General features: G+C 40.6%; 1 protein-coding gene across 4 annotated transcripts in view; it reads right to left on the bottom strand.

Annotated features, from left to right (window-relative positions):
• LOC134218541 (uncharacterized) overlaps positions 1 to 20,872 on the bottom strand; it is a 757,540-nt gene that overhangs the window by 12,857 nt on the left and 723,811 nt on the right. For all 4 annotated transcript variants that reach the window (XM_062697669.1, XM_062697670.1, XM_062697671.1 and 1 more), the window contains 4 exons: positions 17,747 to 17,914; positions 17,479 to 17,677; positions 1,952 to 2,199; positions 1,711 to 1,795 (listed from right to left, as the gene is read on the bottom strand). In XM_062697669.1, coding sequence (XP_062553653.1) covers positions 1,711 to 1,795; positions 1,952 to 2,199; positions 17,479 to 17,677; positions 17,747 to 17,914 — 700 coding nt within the window. The remainder of the gene's footprint in view (positions 1 to 1,710; positions 1,796 to 1,951; positions 2,200 to 17,478; positions 17,678 to 17,746; positions 17,915 to 20,872) is intronic.

The following is a 20,872-nucleotide window of genomic DNA, read 5'->3' as shown; positions in this document are numbered from 1 at the left end:
CCGTACGAGGCATTTTTGTGCCTGTGTAACTGTCGCTCATCTAGGTGTTGTTCTGCATTAGGTCCGTTTTGTGTGAAGCAAACACATCTCACTTCACAAATGCTCAAGATTAATCACTTCATGGTAAGCTTTTTCTCAAACAATGAAGGAAAACTGTTTTTCCGAACAATAGGGCACTGCACGGACTGCTTTGTCTCTTTCTCGCTGCAAAGAAATTAGAAAACAACAAGGCCAGTAAACGTCAAAATTTATGAGGAACGAAAGAGAAAGAGATGTTTCCGTGCAGTGCCCTATAGGGAAACATATCTTTCTCTTTCGTTCCTCATATATTTTGACGTTTACTGGCCTTGTTGTTTTCAAATTTCTTTGCAGCGAGAAAGAGACGAAGCAGTCCGTGCAGTGCCCTATAACAAAAAATGATAGGGGAAGTGCACCGGTTTTGGCCAACCTAGTGCCTACATATACATATTTTACATATACATATTAATACATATTTTTCCAAAGTAATCGATCAGTTGAAAGCAGCGTTGAACCGTGAGGGATATATCTTTTGATGGAACTAATAAAACCCTCGCGAATTGCTTTATTTTTTGAGTTATTCGCAAAATTGGCCAAATTTGGAACATGGCGAAAACTGGTACAGTTCCCCTAGTTGCAAAAAAAAACACTTCTACTCTCTAGCGCGGCGCACTTCGATCTTCGATTTTTTTTATCTTTGATGAACTTTGATGGTTATGCAAAAATCGCCAGCAGCATCAAATGCTGATATAAAAACAAGTGGACTTCGACATTCGACATTCCAAACCCATTACACTCCACCATTATTGTGCTGAAGAATCCTCAGTTAGTAAAAGTAGCTGCAACAGTGCAAACTTATCTCCCCTCTATCGCTCTCCTTCAAAATAGAGCAAACGTTTATCTGGATTATTGTTAGCATGCTCGAGACGAGCCTCACCAGCATCCGAGTCTATCGCTCGCCAGGGTTCGTTGCCTTACAATGTATTGAAGAACAATACAATCGCTGATATCAGTATGGCCACGGTGCGCAACAATTGAAAGAAAAATGTTTCTAATCTAAATTTAATTAAATGGAAGAACCCCGATAGGGGCGCTTTGCCTAGTTCGGAAGGACAACGACGACGACGACGACGGCGGCGGGAGGTCCGCAGTTTCCTCTGCGAGTGGATCGATAAAAACTGGGCGAAGGAAATTCCTCAACCTCGATTCAATCCTATTTGTTCTTTATTCGAGAACGTGTGCGCGATAAGAGCCGCTTCGGAAGAAATATGAGAATAATGCAGGGAGGAAATATTTGTGCGCGCCATTGCAGTGGTGGTCAGTTTAGAAACTGACCTTGCAGTGATGTGTTGCCCCGAGAAATGTGGGCTTCCAAATTCAGAACCAACTGATTAACTTTTGACTGAGACGGGAAATGTTTTTCGCTCAATTTGCATTTGCGGTTCAGAAAGAACTCACACAGAAAATTGGAAATAACGTATGTTTGCAAATCATTTTCTTCTCTTCTTCGGGATAGACGTAAACCAACAATGTAGACGTAGACAAAGGAAGCTAGATTCTTGTGATTAATTAAAATGAATAATAATCTAAATATATTTGCGTTCAAATACCAGCATCTAACTAAAAAGGTGAAGATGTTTATACAAACACGCGCTTGGGGGGTATCGAACTTCGTTCTCGCGAGCGACTTACCATATTTCTTGTTGTCTTTGCCTTTGTCTGATTTTCCTCTTTGCAATTTGACGCGGTTCTCGTCCTCAATGTCATCGTAGTCGGGCTGTTCGCGCGAAGAGAAACAAACATTAGAATGACAAATGGAACAGATTTCAGCCAGAATGCTGGTGACTGGTGCGCGGTGCCTTCAACGCACCGCCAAGCGACGAACTTTCGATTGTTTTTTTTGGCACCCCAATCGAGCAAGACGTATACTTACCTTAACCATCTCGTGCGACGCGTACAGATTGTCCCGCGGAGGTAACTTCGGTGGTTTCTCGCTGCGGCGCTGTCCTATCGGTTGTCCCTGGCCCATCATGTGATCCCGCGAACCGCCTACCATTCCGCTGCCGCTGGCCCCGAAGCCGGAGCTGCCCGAGCTGCCGCCGCCATTGCCGGCCACGCTGTACGGGTCCTCGTCCGGGATGGGGATGCGTGGACGGTTCTTGATGTCCACCGGGCGGTGAACTGCGAAAGTAGAGGAAGAGTGATGTTTGTATAATGGACTGATTCGGTGTTTATCACGGGTGTCATGTGGGAAATGAATGGCAATTATTCAAGATAATAAATAATATACATAAAATGTTAAATGGAAGGATTAAACCGTAAACATAGCCTATGGGCTTTCAAAAAAAAATCGGTTGGAAGATGGCTGAGTTATTAGCCCATACTTCCTGACCACTTTTCGTGACGGTCTCAAATTTGATTCTGCAGAATGACCCTCCTATGTTTTCCCGAAGGACGTATTCTACGTCAAAAAAACACTTGATGTGATCTTCAATAAATTTTAGAACACATTTTATAAATTTGTCAAAAAACAAACCCTTCTAATCTGTATAAAACGTTGGTATATAGAGGCTCTGCAAAGCTATAATATATAAAAAGTAAGGTTTTATACAGATACAGTATTGAAACAACACAAAATTGATCGATTGCATAAGAGCAAATGCATGTTGAACAGTTTTCAATTCTGAATCAATATGACTGCTCTGACACTGTTTCCGATTTAAGGCGAGGTTTAGTTTGCAACTGACGATCACCCGATCGTTGTTCATGTTCCTGTTCTGATCTGACAGGGACGGGTTGATTAAATTAGTTTTCTTGACTGCTCATTAAATGCAAGTTACTAAAAGCTAGTACACTGCTTATAAGTACTGTGCAAATAGATAGGACACGGAATGGTCACGGAATGATTCCGCTTCTGAAATTCCACCCGACTTCAGTGGGATGCTTCCATTCCTAATAAGCACTGCCAAATTCCTGAGGAAACGTTGCGCAGTACTGAAACGGATCCTATACACAAGTCAGCATCTGCAGTGAGCTGCAGTTATAAGGAGCTCCGGATACCAACCGAAGAATGTACGTATAAAACCCTTGGCAATCACTAGCAAGAATCGTACATGTGAGCTCTGTGGAACCAGAATCCATCAAGACTAGAGCATGCTTCAATTGTGTCTTCAAGTGTGTAGGAGCCGGACAATACTAAATACTCATCCTACTTGGTTGACATGTGTACAAAAATACATTTGAGAGAGTTAGTTCTGAAAATGTATTGCGAGAGATCGGCTGGTGCTGGGAATTTGGTTTCATCAGCTGCGGTGAACGACGGAGGTCCTTCGTAGCTTTGTAGGGAAAAGCACCTGTCATGCGAACTGGGGTCGTGGGATCAAACCCCACCGAAGGGGCGGTTACCCTCCAATACCTTTTCCGAACTAAATCTATCACATGTTGTACATATGCATAATCAAGTTTCAGACATAGTAATTAATTTCCACTCCGGGTGGCTTAATACCCGGCATATAGGCAATTAACTTTGAATGTACTGATGCTTCAATTGTTTAAGGGTGGCCACCAGAGTAGTGCGTGTGTTCTTTGGCATAAACTTGTTCTCAATGTCGAGTCAAACTGCATCAGATTTTGTTTCACTCCATCTCGAAAAACGTTTGAATCGTCGTTCACGACGAAATACATTGAAACATCCAAAGGAAAAAACAATCTATTTTTGATAAGTCGCAATCTGATGCTGGTTCATTGCAAGGCCATTAGGCTGAATGGCAGGGATTGAATCCTAAAGAGAATGAAAAAATCACTCACTTATCATCTCTGTATAGATATACGATATGTAGCATACTGCGAGAGACCTTTTTCGCAAGCTGTCATGATAGTGAATTGATTCAGAAGGCTATGCCCCATGATACATTTCTTTTAGAAAGCTCCAAACGCGGGGAGCACTGGCTCTGATGATGCATTTCAACTTGTTCTACGCAGCTGTGTAGTAACCAGCACAAAATGAGCGAAAATAAAGCGAGAATCATCATTTTTTTCTGTGGAGGTGCCTATCCGATTCTGTTTTTTTCGCACTTGTATTAAGTTTAATAAATTTGTTATCATGGCTTGTTATGATTTGGAACAGTTTTTGTCTCTCTTTTATTGTTGTTTGTTATCTATTGAGAGCGATTTCTGCAAACCCTGCTGAATGTTCATTAGGCCGAATGACAAGTAAGAAGTGAGAAGTGAGGAGTGAACTGCGAAAGTAGTGTGTATTGAGAAGTGAAAAGTGAGAAGACAAAAATGAAAAATGAAAAGTGAGTGGTTCGAAGTGAGTAGTGAGAAAAGAGAAGTGAGTAGTGATATATGAAAAGTGAGAACTGAGAAGTGATAGAGAGCGGGAAATGAGAAATAAGAAAGCAGAAATAAAAAATGAGAAGAGAGATGAGAGTAGTGAGAAATGAGAAGGCAGTAAGTGTAAAGTGAAAAGAAAAATGAGTGAAGCAAGAAGCAAAAAGGAAGAAAGAAAAAAGGAATAACATAGAAGGAAAAAGAAGGGAAGAAGAAGTAAGAGAAAAAATAACGAAGGAGGAAGGAAGAAAACAGCAAGAAGGAGGAAGGAAGAAAAAAGGAAGAAGGAGGAAGGAAGAAAAAAGTAAGAAGGAGGGAGGAAGAAAATAAAGAAGTTCGAAGAAAAAAGAAAGGAAAAAGGAAGCAGGAAGAAAAAAGAAAGAAGAAGGAAGAAGGTAGAAGTAAGAAGAAAGAGAGAAGAAGGAAGAAGGTAGAGGAAAGAGAGACGAAGGAAGAAGGAATAACGAAAAAAAGAAAGAAGGAATAAGGAAGAAAAAAAGGAAAAAGGAATAAGGAAGAAGGAAGAAGGAAGAAGGAAGAAGGAAGAAGGAGGAAGGAAGTAGGAAGAAGGAAGAAGGAAAAAGGAAGAAAAAATGAGGAATAAATAAGGATTAAGGAAGAACGAAAAAGGGATTAGTAAAAAAGAAAGAAGAACGAAAAAGAAAAAAAGGAAGAAGTAGAAGGAAAAATAAAGAAAGAAAAAGGAAGAACGGGAACGAAAAAGGAAGAAAGAAGAAGGAAAAATGGGGAATGAAAAAAAAAGAAGAAGAGGAAGGAAATAGAAAGGAGTAAGAAGAGAGAAAGAAGAGAGATGGAAAATGAAAGCAAGAAAAAGATAGATGGAAAATGGAAGCAAGAAAAAGAGAAGAAGGAATAAGAAGAGAGAATGAAGAAGGAAGAAAGAAATAAGAACGAAAGAAGAAAAAAGAAGGATAGAGGAAAAAAAGTGAAAGAAGAAAGCAGTAAGAAAGAATGAAGAAGGAGGATGTAAGAAAAAGGAAGATGAAAGTAGTAAAAAAAGAAGCAGGAAGAAGGAAAAGACACGAATGCACCCTTGCGGTGTGAAGTGTCCCAAATAAATAATAATAATAAAAATAAGGAAGAAGGGAAAATTCAAAATAAAAGAGGAAGAAGGAAGAAGAAAAAATTAAGAAGGAAAATGAAAATTGAGAAAGAAGGATGAAAAAAGCAAAAAAAAGGAAGGAAGGTAGATGAAAGGAATGAAAGTTAGAAGAAGGATAAAAGAAGTAAGAAAAAGGAAAGAAAGAAGAGGAAGAAAAAAGGAGATCTGACTTCTCACTTCCCATTTCCCAACTTTATCTCCTCGTTCGGCCTAATGATCATCTGGCCTAACGACCGTTCGACCTAATGGCCTCCAGCGGCCGGCCTTACAGCCAAGTCAAGATACCAAATCAAGGGTGTGGATGGAAATTCTTGCTGTGTATTTTCGGATTGTGCATCTCTAGCACAATTTTGAGTCGAATTATGCTGATTGCAGGAAAAGTTGCTGGGTCTCTGCCGTTTGAACCGATTAATACCAAACAACCCTTTCAGGTCTATCGCTAGCAGACCCGAATTCAACTCTTTTTCAAAATACTGCTGCCAAATAATCTTCATGTCCAAGACACATACGCAACAACATTGTTAAGCTATTGGTCTGCAAGGTCTTGTCTAACATTGTGGAAAACTTCTGCACTTTTAAATCTGTGGAGTCTTGCAATCCACTCATCGAGAGAAGAACAGTTATGTGAAGAAAGGTTCTCTCCTACTACGCATCGAGATCAAAGCGGCCGTTACATAGTGCAATTACCCTTCAAGGATATTGCATCCGAAATGGAAAACAATTGTTCCATCGCCCTACGTTGTTATCTGGTGCTGGAACAGCGGTTCCGGAAGGATCCAGATTTTAAACGGCTCTATATGTAACCTTTTCTAATGAATACAAGACCCTCAGAACAACAACGAATCCAATGATCCTCTCAATCTTCTAAAATATTGTCTTCCTCACCATGCGGTGTTAAAGCCTAGCATTTCCTGAATGAAGTTAAGAGTTGTTTTTAATTGTCCGTTCAAGGCCAGAGAATCATCTTTATATGACTCTCTTATAATTAGCCTTGGGGTACCAAACTACCTCCTTTCGATAAATCTTCGCTTCCGATAGTATCGTTATGGGTTTTCTGTTGATATTTGTAAGATTTGCATCAAAAATTCGAGTTGAAGAGCCACAAGCAGATTCGGATGGATCGAGCCGTATTTCCTTGTTCCTCTTTAAAAAATGCATTCATATACTATTACACTTTACACCATTACACTTCCTGAGAGGTCAAAAGATATCGCAAGATAGTTTTGAGATATTCTGGGTAATCCAAACTGTCCTGAGTTCGGGACTTGAGATGTAATGCTGCAAAAAAATCTTTTTTTAGTAGGTACTCAAAGCCTCAATATGCATTCAATTATATCCATTACACCTCCTGGGAGATCAACAGATATCGTATGATCGTTTTGGGATATTCTGGGTAATCCAAACTGTCCTTGAGCTCGGGACTTGATATCTACAATGACGGAAAAAGCTCGACTCTAGCTGTAGATCGGAGATACCGAGCTCAAGGACGGTTTGGATGACCCACGATTACCCAAAATCATCTGACCATTTCTCCTGATCTTTAGGAATATGGTATGGGTATGGATGAATACATATCCAAGTTTGAAGCGTCGAATAAAAATAGTGTCGTGGCTGTAGATCGCATGCTCTGGATTCAAGGACAATTTGGATGATCTAGCGCAGAGATTCCCAAACTTTTGGATATGCGACCCACCTAGCAGAATCCCATATTGCTTGCGACCCTCCAGGTACCAAATGCATTGATTTTGTGAAAGGTCACGTTTGCGAAAAAGCCATCAGAATCCGAGTACCAACCTCCACCGCGGTTAGCTCTTTTTTGCAAATTTAATATCTTTCGGATGCTTGATTTGTCCAATCTCACATGTGCTTTACTGTTGTATATCCATAGTCAAGCGAGTGCACATTGTTTATTAAACAATTCACAATTAAAAGATAAAAATGAGTTCGCGTTAGATTGGACAAATTATAATAAATTGCTTTATATCCCATCATTGTATTTGTCAAAAATTCGTCAATTTTTTGGATTGGATGTGGATTGGATTTGGATGTAATTTGAATTGAATGTGGGTTGGATTTGAATTGGATTTGAAATTTATTCAGATTGGATTTGAATTGGATTTCGATTTGATTAGGATTTGATGTGGATTGGATTTTGATTGGATTTGAATTAGATTTGGATTGGATATTAAATAGATTTGGATTTGATTTAGATCGGACTTGAATTGGATTAGGATTGGTTTTGGATTGGGTTCGGGGCTTACAATTGGATTGTATAGGACTTCTTTCTACTTGCCCAAATATCGTATAACAAAAAATGGCCGTTGACCTCGTCAGGTTTGTTGTTCCTCAATCATCCAATCATTAGTTAGATCCTAATTCAAAATATGGAATAGATTTGTGGGACAAAATAGTAACAAAATTATAAATTAAGATTTGTCTTTCGCGACCCAACACTGAACAGCCCACGACCCCCCTGGGGGTCGCGTCCCACAGTTTGGGAGCCTCTGATCTAGCGCATTCCAAAACAATATTTTTCAACTTGTTTCGTCATTTCTCTGTTATTAATCACGAAAACAAACGGAATATATCAAATTTACTGGGTAATAATGCTTAACAAAATTTGGGCCTGAAAGGGTAAAGAGTCGAATATCAAACAAGCTATCAAAAATTCGAGTTCTGTAGACTGTAGAGGATGTCTATAGTTTACATTTGAAACTGTCCAGTAAAGGAAACTCTCCACTAACCAAACGTAATGATTGGTTCCAAATAGCAAACAATATTTGTTACCGTTTTGGGTACTTCACCCTAGGATCCAACCCTAGCAATGTATAGGTAGCGTAGATATTTAGATAGAGAGTATTGCAAATGACATGCATACTACTGTTCAGGACGAATTGATATTTTATAGGTTGTATAAAAGTTTGTATTCAAGTTTTTGAAGTAGTTCTCTAATAAGAAAAAATATAAGTAAACCACTCTCTAAATTCAACTGTTAATTTGGATAACAATTAAAATTGTAACGCACATAACACGAAACACACATACAAGGGATGGGGTGGATGAAACATACCGTGGAATAACGAATGGATCCAAACGAGAGGCAAAGAGGATATTTAGAAAGGATGAGGAAGTGGAGGGGAGGTAGGAAATGGGTTTGCTACAATTGAGTCGGGATCAGCTCTGTCTTTTCCACTTTGGAGCCTTTGGACAACCAAGATCGTTTCGGAGTTTCGGACAGTTTAAAGAAATCTTTTAAGGTTGTGACTGTGAGACTTCCCATTAAGTGTTGGCTTAGACCCTGAACCAGTGAGTGGCCACGTTGTCAGTGCCACCGCCAACTCATAGCCTCGGAGAATAGGCTCCAATCCCGTGACCCTGTCGGTTCGCCAAGAACGTGTGGCGGTATCCTGTAGTGAGGTCTGCCCTATCCCTGTGCTACGACCCACGAGAGAAAGATACCCTGATTGACATCCCGCGCAATATCGGACGCCCCCAAGCGTATGCGATTCCACGATTCCGACTACGCCGCAACGCCCAGATTTGCCCAGAAACCCCCACCATCGCCGGCCGGTCCAGCATACACTTACACACCTACACTAAAAGTAAGTTCAATAAAAAAAATCTAAAACTAAAAGTGAAAAAAACTGAGTGTTTGAACTTCTGATCAGCGCAAAGAGCCGACCCTGAAAAAAGAATTTGGGAACCCCTGGTGGCAAGGCCTGTGAGGTCTCGTCCCCAGCGTCCGCTTTGGTTAGGTCCCCGTAGTGAGAGTACCCGCAATAACAGGTGACATCATTCCAAGAGTGTCAAATATAACTCTTGGAATGGTGTCACCTGTTGTCATCTTCGCAAAGATTATTATGCAACAGATTTAGGCAAGCAAGCTTACGTCAGTGGGATGATGTTTAGGAGGGCAGACTATTGCAATCCTACACCCAAAAAACCAAAGAATTACTTCGAAATATTCGACGGTACAGGAAATACGTGATTTTTTGCGTATGATCCTTAAATTTGTTTAAAGATTTGAGTTTATTTATTTATTTATTATTATGATAAAACTGGCTTGTTATTGCCCCAATGATGTTATGAGTGGGAAAAAATACAATAGCAGAAAAAATCACTTGTCATAAGACAAGTTTGTACAATCCCATTGAATTCCACCACTTAATTGTATCTTGACAGATACGTAGTTCGACCTCAACAGTAAGGCCGTATTCAGTGTCTCGTACTTGACTCGACTTACGAGACTTACGAGACACTGAAGACGGCCTTACTGTTGAGGTCGAAATACGTATCTGTCAAGATATAATTAAGTGGTGGAATTCAATGGGATTGTACAAACTCGTCTTATGACAAGTGAAGACATTCTACTAAAAAAGCTCAAAATAATTTTCTTAACAGAAAAAATCATACAGATTGTCAAGTCAAGGTAACATAAATTAATGCAGCTAATAAGCTTGATCATTAAAAAAACAATAAAATTTACGCCGGAGAAAAAATGGAAATGGAATACTGGGAAACTCGATTAAATATCCGCTGCAAACCGTCTAAAGCTCCTTCCTGACCGTAATTCAGACGATGGTGTCTTGGCCTCAGCATGACATTGTTACGTAGAGGTAGAGCTCTCGGAGGCAGGCTTGCCAAAAACTCCTCGCCGAGTAGAAAATGGAACAAGAGTTTTTTTTTTGATGAGCAGAAACTAACATCAAAACTCACAACATTGTGTATCATTAAACTCGAGCTTGTGCGTCGCAAAACAAGAGCGAGTCTTTCTGTTCATCTTTTCTTGTGGTACGTCACTCACTCACACTCGAAACAGCCTCCAAGATTTTTTTCACATTCAAAGCGTCGCTCCGGAGGCTCAATGAGTGCTCTTTCGCCCAACGCCTCACTCACATGTGTTTTTATTTTGCTTTTCCTCACTCTGTTTTTTTGTACCTCTGCTTTTTTATGCTTCCACTCAATTGTGAGAAGTATTTTGCTGATGATAAAATCATCATTTGACTCTAGCGAGTGTGAGGAGTTTTGTCAAGCCTGCTCGGAGGTTAATAAGCTCAAGAAGAACCTGTGAATCAACCCTGTCTTGAAGGACATCAGCGATGGTCAATGCACTGGTGACGTCCCTTCTAACTCGCAAAGTGTCGAGGTTGATCAGGCGATAGCGGCTCATGTAGCTCGGTAACCGGAAAGGGTCACTCCAGGGCAGCCTCCGAAGAGCGAATCGAAGGATACGACGCTGGACGGATTCCAATCGTTCCATACCGTTGCTGAAGTGTGAGCTCCAAACGGCTGAGCAGTACTCAAGAGTTTGGCGTACTAAAGAGCAATATAACGATTTCAAGCAATATATATCAGAGAAAGTTTTCGCGATTCGGAACACAACTATCAGCGCTCTTGAAGCCTTTTCAACAATATATGTGATATGCTGTTTGCAAGTTAGTTGTGAATCCGAATTACCCCGAGATCCTGCACCTGATTCACACGCTCGATTGTCGTTCCTCGCAATTCATAGTCGAACATAATCGGCTCTTTCTTTCGAGAAAAAGTAATAGCGGAACACTTTGCCGGGTTGATCACCATCCGATTCAATGAACACCAATTGGCGACGGCGTCGAGTTGGCGTTGCAGCTGTACACAATCTGTGTATGAACGGATCTTCAGATAAATTTTGAGGTCTTCTGCATAGTGGACCGTTAGTTGCCGATCTGTAGAATAGGAACGAAACCAGCGTAGAAGATCGCCATGGATTCCAATACTCTCAAGCTTAGCGAATGCAATCTCATGGTTCACCTTATCAAAAACAGCAGATAGATCGGTGTAAATATCATCCGTATGACGGTAACATACGAAATTAGGCACAGCAGATTTGTCGTTGTGGATCGACCGACAATAAACCAATGTTGATCATCGCTCAGGTACTGCTTACATTGGAACAGCATCGGTTCCATGACAACCAGTTCAAATAGTTTTGAAGCAGCACTCAATGAAGTAATGCCTTGGTAGTTATTTGTTGTTTGGTTGTTTGCCTTGGTAGTTGTTTTGTAAACTGGAAACATTTGCGCCTCTTTCCTGCATGATGAGAACAAACCGGTAGATATATCTATAAAGAAAGCTGGAAAATGCTTCGAAGCAGGCAAATTAGGGATACGATGTGTTTTTTGAGTAATGAGGACAGAATCCCATCGGGCCTGAATGGAATGGAGGTTTTGATGCGGCATTGGAAATCGTCGTGTCAGAAACAACCCATGCTGCTTAGAGTTTGATTTGTGAACGGAACATTCTCTGCGGCCAATGATATGTGATCGGCAGCAGGGAGCTTTTTGTTTGAGAAACGCTGGGGAACTTTGTAGAGAATAGACTGCAGATGTCTTGTCGTGTCGAGGCCGATAATTCGTCCAATACCATAGATGATGACAATTTCTTTCTCCTTGCGTTGTTTTTTTACGTTGTTTTGTTTTACTCCAAAAGGATTTTGAATGTAATCTTAGTCTTGACTCTTGATTGAATTCCCTGTTCATATCGGTGGTAAGAACGCTTACTTAAGCGTTTGTATTCGTAGTTGAGCCTGACATAGTGTTGTTGTTAAGAAAATTATTTTGAGCTTATTAGTGGAATGTCTTCACTTGTCATAAGACGAGTTTGTACAATCCCATTGAATTCCACCACTTAATTGTATCTTGACAGATACGTATTTTGACCTCAACAGTAAGGCCGTCTTCAGTGTCTCGTACTTGACTCGACTTAATATAAATACGTATCTGTCAAGATACAATTAAGTGGTGGAATTCAATGGGATAGTGTTGTTGTTGAGCAGGAGTGTACGATATTTGGTGAATCTTTTCCAGGGCGCCCTTCTTCGTTTTTTCAGCGTACGTAACTCATTTGTCATCCAAGGAACCATCGCGAGTGATCTTCTTTGGGACATTCATATCTAAAACATAGCGGATTGTGTTAAAATAATAATCGGAGATACGAATTGAAAGCATGAATTATTTGAATGGGATTTGAATTTCTAAATCGAAGCAATCGACGTTCGAATAGTAGGCGCCCATAAGCACACGAATATAAACTCGATTGACAGAACGAAACAAAGAAAGAGACGATACTAATCCGAATATTAGGTACATCGTCTATGTATCACTAGAGCTACTCGTTCTGTCAGAACATACTTGTGAGTACACAGCCCGTGATAATTCAGATATTTGACGGATGTCCTAAGGATATTCGCTCGGCCCCGACATGGCGCGGTTGGTAGCTGGCCATGATTCGGGGTATTTTTTTGTGTAAAAGAGGGAAAGTAGGAAGAGTAAAAAAGAGATTAGAAATGCTCTCCGGTGGAAATAGGCAGAGAAGCAAAGGTACAAGATGATATGAAAAAAGGAAAAAGAAAACACAGTTTTGAACCTTGGTAGTGATGGACAGAGTACAAGAATAAAAAAAAGAAAGAAAGGAAACAGTTGGCCTTTGGCTGAGATAGACGTAGAGCCACAAAAATAATATGAAAAGCAATGAAAAAGAACGATGGTTGAAGATTTTCTGATTTTGTTGTTTGATCGATGTTCTTGGGACTGGAAAACTTACATAACAGAGATATAAAACTTCAACAAAGTGGTGTTTTGCGATTTTTTTTAACCAAATAGAATCATAGAAAAGAGTAGAGGTGAGCGGGATTGTGGTAGTAGCGGATGGTGTTAAAATAATAATCGAAGATACGAATTGAAAGCATGAATTATTTGAATGGGATTTGAATTTCTAAATCGAAGCAATCGACATTCGAATTGTAGGCGCCCATAAACACACGAATATTAACTCGATTGACAGAACGAAACAAAGAACGAGACGATACTAACGATACTGGATCCAGAATATGCTCCCAATCCAAATTAGACAATACAGCTTCTATACTACGATGGTCTGCCTTCCGAAAATTGTAGGACACTGCCGTTGTAGCTTTGGAGGCTTCAAGAGAGTCATATCATAATCCTTGATTGCGATAATTAGCGGGGGATGATGTGGAACTTTGCTAATGGTACGGGTGCAGTTGAAATGGCAGGAGCAGCATCGAAGCCGTCCACAAAACACAAAGTCATTAGTCACGTAGTTGATTTGGAACATATCTGCAGAACTGTAGCTGTCAAGAAACGTGATGGTTTCAGGATGAAAAGTAGATAGCGCATAATCTGGACAAAGGAAACCACTATGAATTGAAGTCCAAGCCCGCATGGTTGAAGTCCCCCAATATCACAATTTTGTCGCGAGGAGCCACGCTTCTCGGCACAGTACTAACTGACCGACAATGTGTATCGACGATTTAAAGATCCCGAGTACGATCTGGAGGTATGTAGAGCACAGAGTAAAGGTGACGGCTTTTGAACGCGATGGATACCCAAACTTGTTCGACGGAATTCCTCGATTGCTTTCGCCTTTAGCCCTGTGCTAACAGCGACAAGCACTCCTCCTCCTAATAGCTTTCGCGCTGTTGTTTGAGTTGTGGTCACATAGGAATACTTTGTAGCCGTCCCCAAAAACGTAACCAAAAAGCGTTCTATAATCTAGCCATGTCTCAACAAGTATGATGATGTAGCATTGGTCTAGAGCGGCTAGATGGTAGTCTTCAATAAGACTATTCATTCCTCCAACATTTTGGTAGTATAAGCTGACATCGGGTATTTGGACGATGGAGCATTGGAAATCGGAACACTACCAGGTAGGGCAACTATTGAGCTCTTATTGTACTTGCCCGGAAACGGAATTCGGAAGATCTCATCTCCCAACTAAGACGCAGGGACAGCTGGTGATCGCTGGCCAGGAGGGCTCGTCTGCGCTGAGAGGGATAGAAGCTTCTTCAGAGCTAGCGACAAGATTGCGTCCCGATTTCCGACTTGTTATGAGGTTGAGAAACGGATCAGAGAGCGGAATGTTCCATGGTGTTGTTTGCCGATGAAATCTCAAATCTCACAAATCTCATCAAATTTTGATTCCAAACAACAATCCTGTCGAGTCGACGATAAGAGCAATACATAGGGGAGACTGGGTAGACTTGATCCCCTTTTCTGATTTCCGATGTATCACAGCCAAAAATAAATAAACATACGCGATTTCCACACAGACTAAGAAATATAGTATTTAACTTTACTGATGTATGACAATCCTTAAATTATTGTTGTTATTGATACACAATCGATTTTTTGGAGTGCTGTCAAAAATCGACTTTTAAAATATTCGGGGGAAATTGATCCCTCTCCAAGAACTTGCTTTGATAAAATTAGAAAGGTGCCCTCAGGTTTTTAAATATTTTTCCTTCAAAATACGCGGAATTTTCGAGTTGCTGTGTGTATACGTGAACGAGTTTTGTTATTGAATTCGACAGCACATGCAATTTTAAAGTTTGGGGAGACTTGATCCCCTTTTTATGATATCTACGCAATAAATAATTTTTCTTGACGACCCTTCATTAAATCTGACAAATCTACAAAACATTAGCAGCCTGAGAATAGATTTATATTTTTTTGAATTTTTTCGCCAATTTTTTAATGGGGGATCAAGTGTCCCCATATTGAGGCAATAACTTCAAATCCAAATATACTAAAACTTTGATGGAATGCTAACATTTTCATCAGTACAGATCATTAAGCATATTTATGGCTTTGTGCTGTGAAGAAACGAAAACATTTGGTCATTGTTACGAAAAGTTGTTCACATTTTGCTTGGCCAATAAAAAAATCTTTAGGAAGGTCAAAACATACAAACCGCCCTGCAGAATAAATAAGGTTGTCAATCCAAAAAATAACTCACCACATAAAGGTCATTTGTCTAGAGGATCAATACTAAAAAATACGCTAGAACAAAACTACTTTAGTCCTCGATAAAACAGGGAGTGATCAAGTCTCCCCGGGGATCAAGTCTACCCACCTTCCCCTAAGGAATTGTTGCATATTATAGTTCATCCGGGCTTGAAGCTGCACCATGGCACAAAACTCCCAAATTGAGGGGAACGTGCCTCCTAAGCCGACGTTCTGATACCCATTAGTGGAATGGTTGACGCGCGCTGGTTGGCTGGACATTAGGAGTCAGATACACTGCAACTTCATATATAAATAAAATAAGGTGCATTTACTCGAAGAGCATTCAGCTTTTTTTGTGAACTATCCCACGAATTACAGAATATTGTAAACTTTTTCCTGTACAATCCGGTATAAACAGGCTTCTTTATAGCTAATACGAGAGGTCAACTTGTGCATCGTTCAGGCCATCCTTCAGTGGGAAGGTCGCTGTCAAGGAAATTATTATCGTTGATGCAATATTGATTACGACGCACGTCTCGGAATCTCGATGACAAACGTCAAGCCACGTTTTTACACTGAACAAATGTACTTCTGCTGATGCATTTTTGTTCGCTTTGGTGCATTCCATTGTGGTTACCGAAACCCAGAAGACTGATTCAGAATTCCAAATTATTTTAATTTTGGATATTCCATTACAGTAAACAACCGGTCCCAGAGAATCTCATCACCATTCTTGTTTTCCGTTTCTAGATGAATTGAGTGTCATCACGCGCAATCAGCGCAAACTGACAAATTGCGTCGACGGAAATGATGCTCCTGGATATGTGTCTTCTTCTGTACACATTCAATCAGGTTGCGTAGGGTAGTTAACATTTCAACACAGGATTTTCATTTTTCGAGTTCTTGAATTCTATATTTGGGCAATCGTATAAACCGTGAAGGCGAGAAAGTGGTGAGAAGATAATTTGTTCGAAAACTTGTTTCGATTCGGAGCAGCTTCCTTTTCTCCACAGGAGCCGGAGTTAATTACTATTCTGCACCACGTCATCGCCATCGCCATTTCGGGGACAAAATTCGATTTCGTTCGTTGAACCTGTCGTTCTCTTTCGATCGAGCCATAATGTGGAACGTCTTGAAAACGTCGTCTTCTTTACCGAGTGCTACTAAACGAATGAAGAAGATAAACGTGAGGAAAGTTCTGATCTAGGTTGTTTGTTTTTTGCACATTGTTTTAAACGATGCGAATTTAAGAACAAACAAATGCTCTGATATAAGGTTAGAATGCGTTAGAATGAACGCTCATTTTCCATTCGATTCCGATTGGTTTGTTTCAGTAAATAACAGGTAGAGGTAATACAAACATATAGAATTTTGTCATTTGATGACGCATAATTTATTACAACAATTATGCCAGACTTGTAGTGAGAGATTGTGAATCCTTACTTAAAACATATCAAACCCTACCCTTGTGATAAATATATACCTATAGGTATGTCATTCGTCATAACGGTTTTCAGTACAGTGCTTCCATTATTGCTTCAATTGGAGCATCCTATGATTCATTTGTGCGCAATCATTGTTGCCGAGGCAATTAACAACGCTGACAGTTCTGCTGGATCATAGTAAACAATGACTAAGATCTCCGAGTAGCAGCAGCCTGCTAGACTCCCTGGAGTCAGCACTCGTGGTCGTTGTTGGTAGCTACTAAACTGTCCCTTCGTGGTGACAACATGTCGAGATCAAAACAAGCAGATAATGCCCGGCACAGCTGTGCGCAACAAATTTCATAATGGGCGCCCCCTCCCGAGATCTGGTACGGTGGCCGCCTTTGCGGCCAACGTGGTCACGTGTGAGTTTGTAGAACCACGATAAATACGAAGAGGATGTGCGATGCGGTATTCGGTTCTCGTTCTCAGAGAATGGAGCCATATTTCACATTTCCGATCGTGGAGGTTCTGATACTGAACCGAAGAACAAAAGCACGGAAGGTCAACCGCGAGAGGTGAACTGCTGTTCGTTGTTGCTATAACGATAATCACTACCAACCGATTGTCATGAAAATCCCATCATCGGGAAAATTGATACCGATGATGACGGCTCCTGTGCATGGGGGAAAGGTTAGAGTCCTAACTGTTCCTCCCGTTCGTCGTTCGTGTGGGAACTCCGTTGGGTGTTTAACGGTGTTCCTATATGACTATGGAAGGGACGCGGGATGCTTACCTGGAGGTAGTTTGCTCTTGAGCATATCCATTGCCACCACATTGATGATCAGCACCCACATCGGGCAGTCCAGGATGTCGTTTTCGGATTTGACAAACGCGATCGCCGACAGACACTGGGTCTCGAGCCGGCGGCGATCCGGATAGGCACGGCGCAGTTCTCGGTTGACGTTTGACTGGAACTTTTTCATGTCGAATAACTGTGGGGAGGATTTAACGTAATTGGGTTTGAAATCAGTGCTTTACAAGAAAGGCCGTAACAAAGTTACCTTAACTATTTTTTCACTTTCGATGGCCTGTCCGGGAAGTTTTAGAATGTCCGCTCCGATGGCTGTTTCCTCGTTTGGTTGACTGGCTGTGCTTTTGACGTAGACATTGCTTTTCGAGTAGCGACGGATGAGTATGTTACCGGCGTCGTCCATTTTGATTTTGACTCCCTGAAATATCACAAAATGAAAGCAATACGAATCATAAGTATCTATATTTTTAATTTATTGGTTTCTTGTCATGTTTGCAACATACAACAATAGAATATTTTGATTTATTAGTTATGTTTGAAAACTCGATGTGCATATGCACACAGTATGTGAAAGATTAAATTAGAAAAAAAATGCATTGAAGATAAATTCTTCGCTTTGATGAGATTCGAACTCAAGACTTCCAGAACGCTATACTTGCGCGTTAGCTCCGTTAGCCACTTATATGAAATCATCCTTCCATAGGTTCCATTGAAGTCCAATTCTATCCGTAATCAAAACTTCTGAGCTATTTATCATTCGCAATCTTAGAAACGTCTGTCATTTACATTCGAACACAACAGCTACACGAGAACCCATGTAGATTAATCACCAAAAGACATTTTATTCCATAAATCATCATAATCTCATCTTCATCAGTCTTCCTCGTCCAATAACGACCAGCACATTCGAATGTCAAATGGTCTTTCACAAAGCGTAGCGTGCTCACAGTCTGATCCATTAGAAGACCCTTTTGTTTCCTAAAAATAACCAGCTGTAAACATTTCTCACGTCCCCAACAAGTGCCGACGACAGCGAAGATTCAGATCCGTCTCCACACACAACACGAAAGCGAATGTCGCTTCGGTAGTGGATCAGAACCCCATGCGATCTTCCATTCATTCTAAACCTACAAACCCTGGGGTCGCACGATCGCGATCACTCCACGCTGCTGACCGCACAGCTTCGCCATTTGAATATTCTCTAAATATCAATTGATGGCCTTGAGAGGAGCGAGTAAGTAAACGACAACGGCGACGGTGATCATCGCCGTCCGTCGCATGGTTCTGGATGCGCAAAGTAGCTCGGATGATCAAAATAAATTATCGCCGCATAATTTTGAATTCGCGTTTTGGTCACGTAATAAAAAGGTGCCCTGAGTGGAGGCCGTTGAAAAATGGCAAATCAAGTAGCGAACCTGCTTGGGATGACGGATCCACGATCTGAAAAATGCATTCATGCTGGTACGCGATTTGATAGTTTAAGTAAACGAAACTCATCGCCTCTTTGACTGATGGATCTATTTGATATTAGAAAGGGCAATCTGCATTATTATGGATCTGCGGCTATGATGCTGGCGACTGCATAATCCTCTAATGACATCCACGATCCGAACGAACAGTCAGCGCGCATTTGTCTTTAGAGTAGTCGATTAATCTGATGATTAGAGGATATTGCCAAATAAATTTATTACCTCTAACGATACCTCTATCTCTAAGTGATCCTATTATGGCCGAACAGGATGTACGAATATCTTCACAAATTGTGCACTTGGCCACTTTTTCTAAATTAGTTTGCTGCTTTTTTTATTTTGTGCATTTTTTGTTTTGAAGATGATTTATCTGTGAAAAGAGTAACGTTTCTTTAAACAGCTCAGAGCTCTTTTCAAATGAAGTATAAACTTGAAATTATGACTGATTCCGGATACTGGCTCATTCGGGGTAGTGTCCTATTCGAGGTAATATCAATCGGGGTAGTGACTCAGTAGGGGTAATGGCATTCGGGGTAATGAAATTATAGGTAGTGTCGTAGAGTCGTCCGAAGGATGTCCTGGGGGTATGTCCGAAGGAAGTCTTGTTTGAATTTTTGAAAAAAAAATGCCTGGAAGAATTTCCGAAGGAACTATTATGGGAATCTTCGGAGGACTTCTAGGGGAAACTTCCGAAGAAACTTATGGGGGAATTTTTCCGGAAGAACTGGAGAATTTAAGAAGGGATTGTTGAGGTATATTTTGTAAAAGTTCTAGGATTATCTCCGAAGAAAGGGAAAACTAGGGAAAACTTCAACGGAACACCTTGGGTATCTTCTGAAGCAATTTACGGGAAATTTACGAACGATTTGTTGAGGGAATCTACCAAGAAATTTCATGGAAATTTGCAGACGAATTCCTAGGGGAATTCCCGAAACAGAAATTCTTGGGGAATTTATGGAGAAATTCCTGGAAAAATTTCCGAAAGATTACTGGGGGAATAATTGAAGGAGTTGCTGTGGTATAACCGAATGAAGTCCTGGGAGAATTTCCGAAGGGATTGTTGAGGGAATTTCCAAAAAGATTTCTGGGGGGAATTTTGAAAATATATCTGTGCGTATTTCTAAAGGATTTCATTTCTGTGGGAAAAATTCTGAAGGAACTACTTAATCAACTACCGAATAAAATCGTGGGGGATTATTAGAAGGAATTTGTATGGGAATTCACGAAGACATTCCCGGCGAATTTTTGATGAACTTCCTGAAGAATTTTTCGAAGAGATTCCTCTGGGATTTTTCCATGAGTATCCGAAGGATTTTTTTTGGGAAATTTCCAAAGGTATTCCCAGGTGCATTTTCAAAAGGGGTCCTGGGGGAATTCCGGAAGAAATTTCTGGGCGAATTTTTGAAGGAATTCCTGAGGTAATGTCCGAAAGAAGTTCAGGAAGTTTTTGAAGGAAATCCATGGGGCAATTTTCGAAGCAATCCCTGGAAGAACTTCCGGAGGAAACCCCGTGGGAATTGCGTAGGAAGTCCAGGTGGAGTTTCCGAAGAAACTTCTGAGTGAATTTTCGATAGAATTCCTGTTGGAGTTCCCTTCGAAGAAAAAGATTTTTTTTTGAGTTTCCGAAGGAGTTCCGTGAAAATTTACCAAAGAATTATTGGGGAATTCTTTGAAGGGATTTCAGGGCAATTTCTGGAGAAATTCCTAAAGGATTTGTCCAATAAATGGTTTTCCAAAAACTTGTCCGTAATTTTTGTTATTCTGTGGCAGCTTCGAAAGATTTTGTAAGTGTTCGTAGTTCAGTGTTGAGTGTTTTGGAAACTTTGTAAGCTTTAAGTCGTGAAATGTTTAACAGAACAAGTAGTGTCCGCATATGTAGTCCAGTTTTCTTCGTATTTTGGTGTTTT

Source organism: Armigeres subalbatus, chromosome 2 (assembly GCF_024139115.2).
Source record: "Armigeres subalbatus isolate Guangzhou_Male chromosome 2, GZ_Asu_2, whole genome shotgun sequence".
NCBI lineage: Eukaryota > Metazoa > Arthropoda > Insecta > Diptera > Culicidae > Armigeres > Armigeres subalbatus.
Note: the sequence above shows the minus strand (reverse complement) of the source record. Positions and strands in the feature narration are given on the sequence as shown.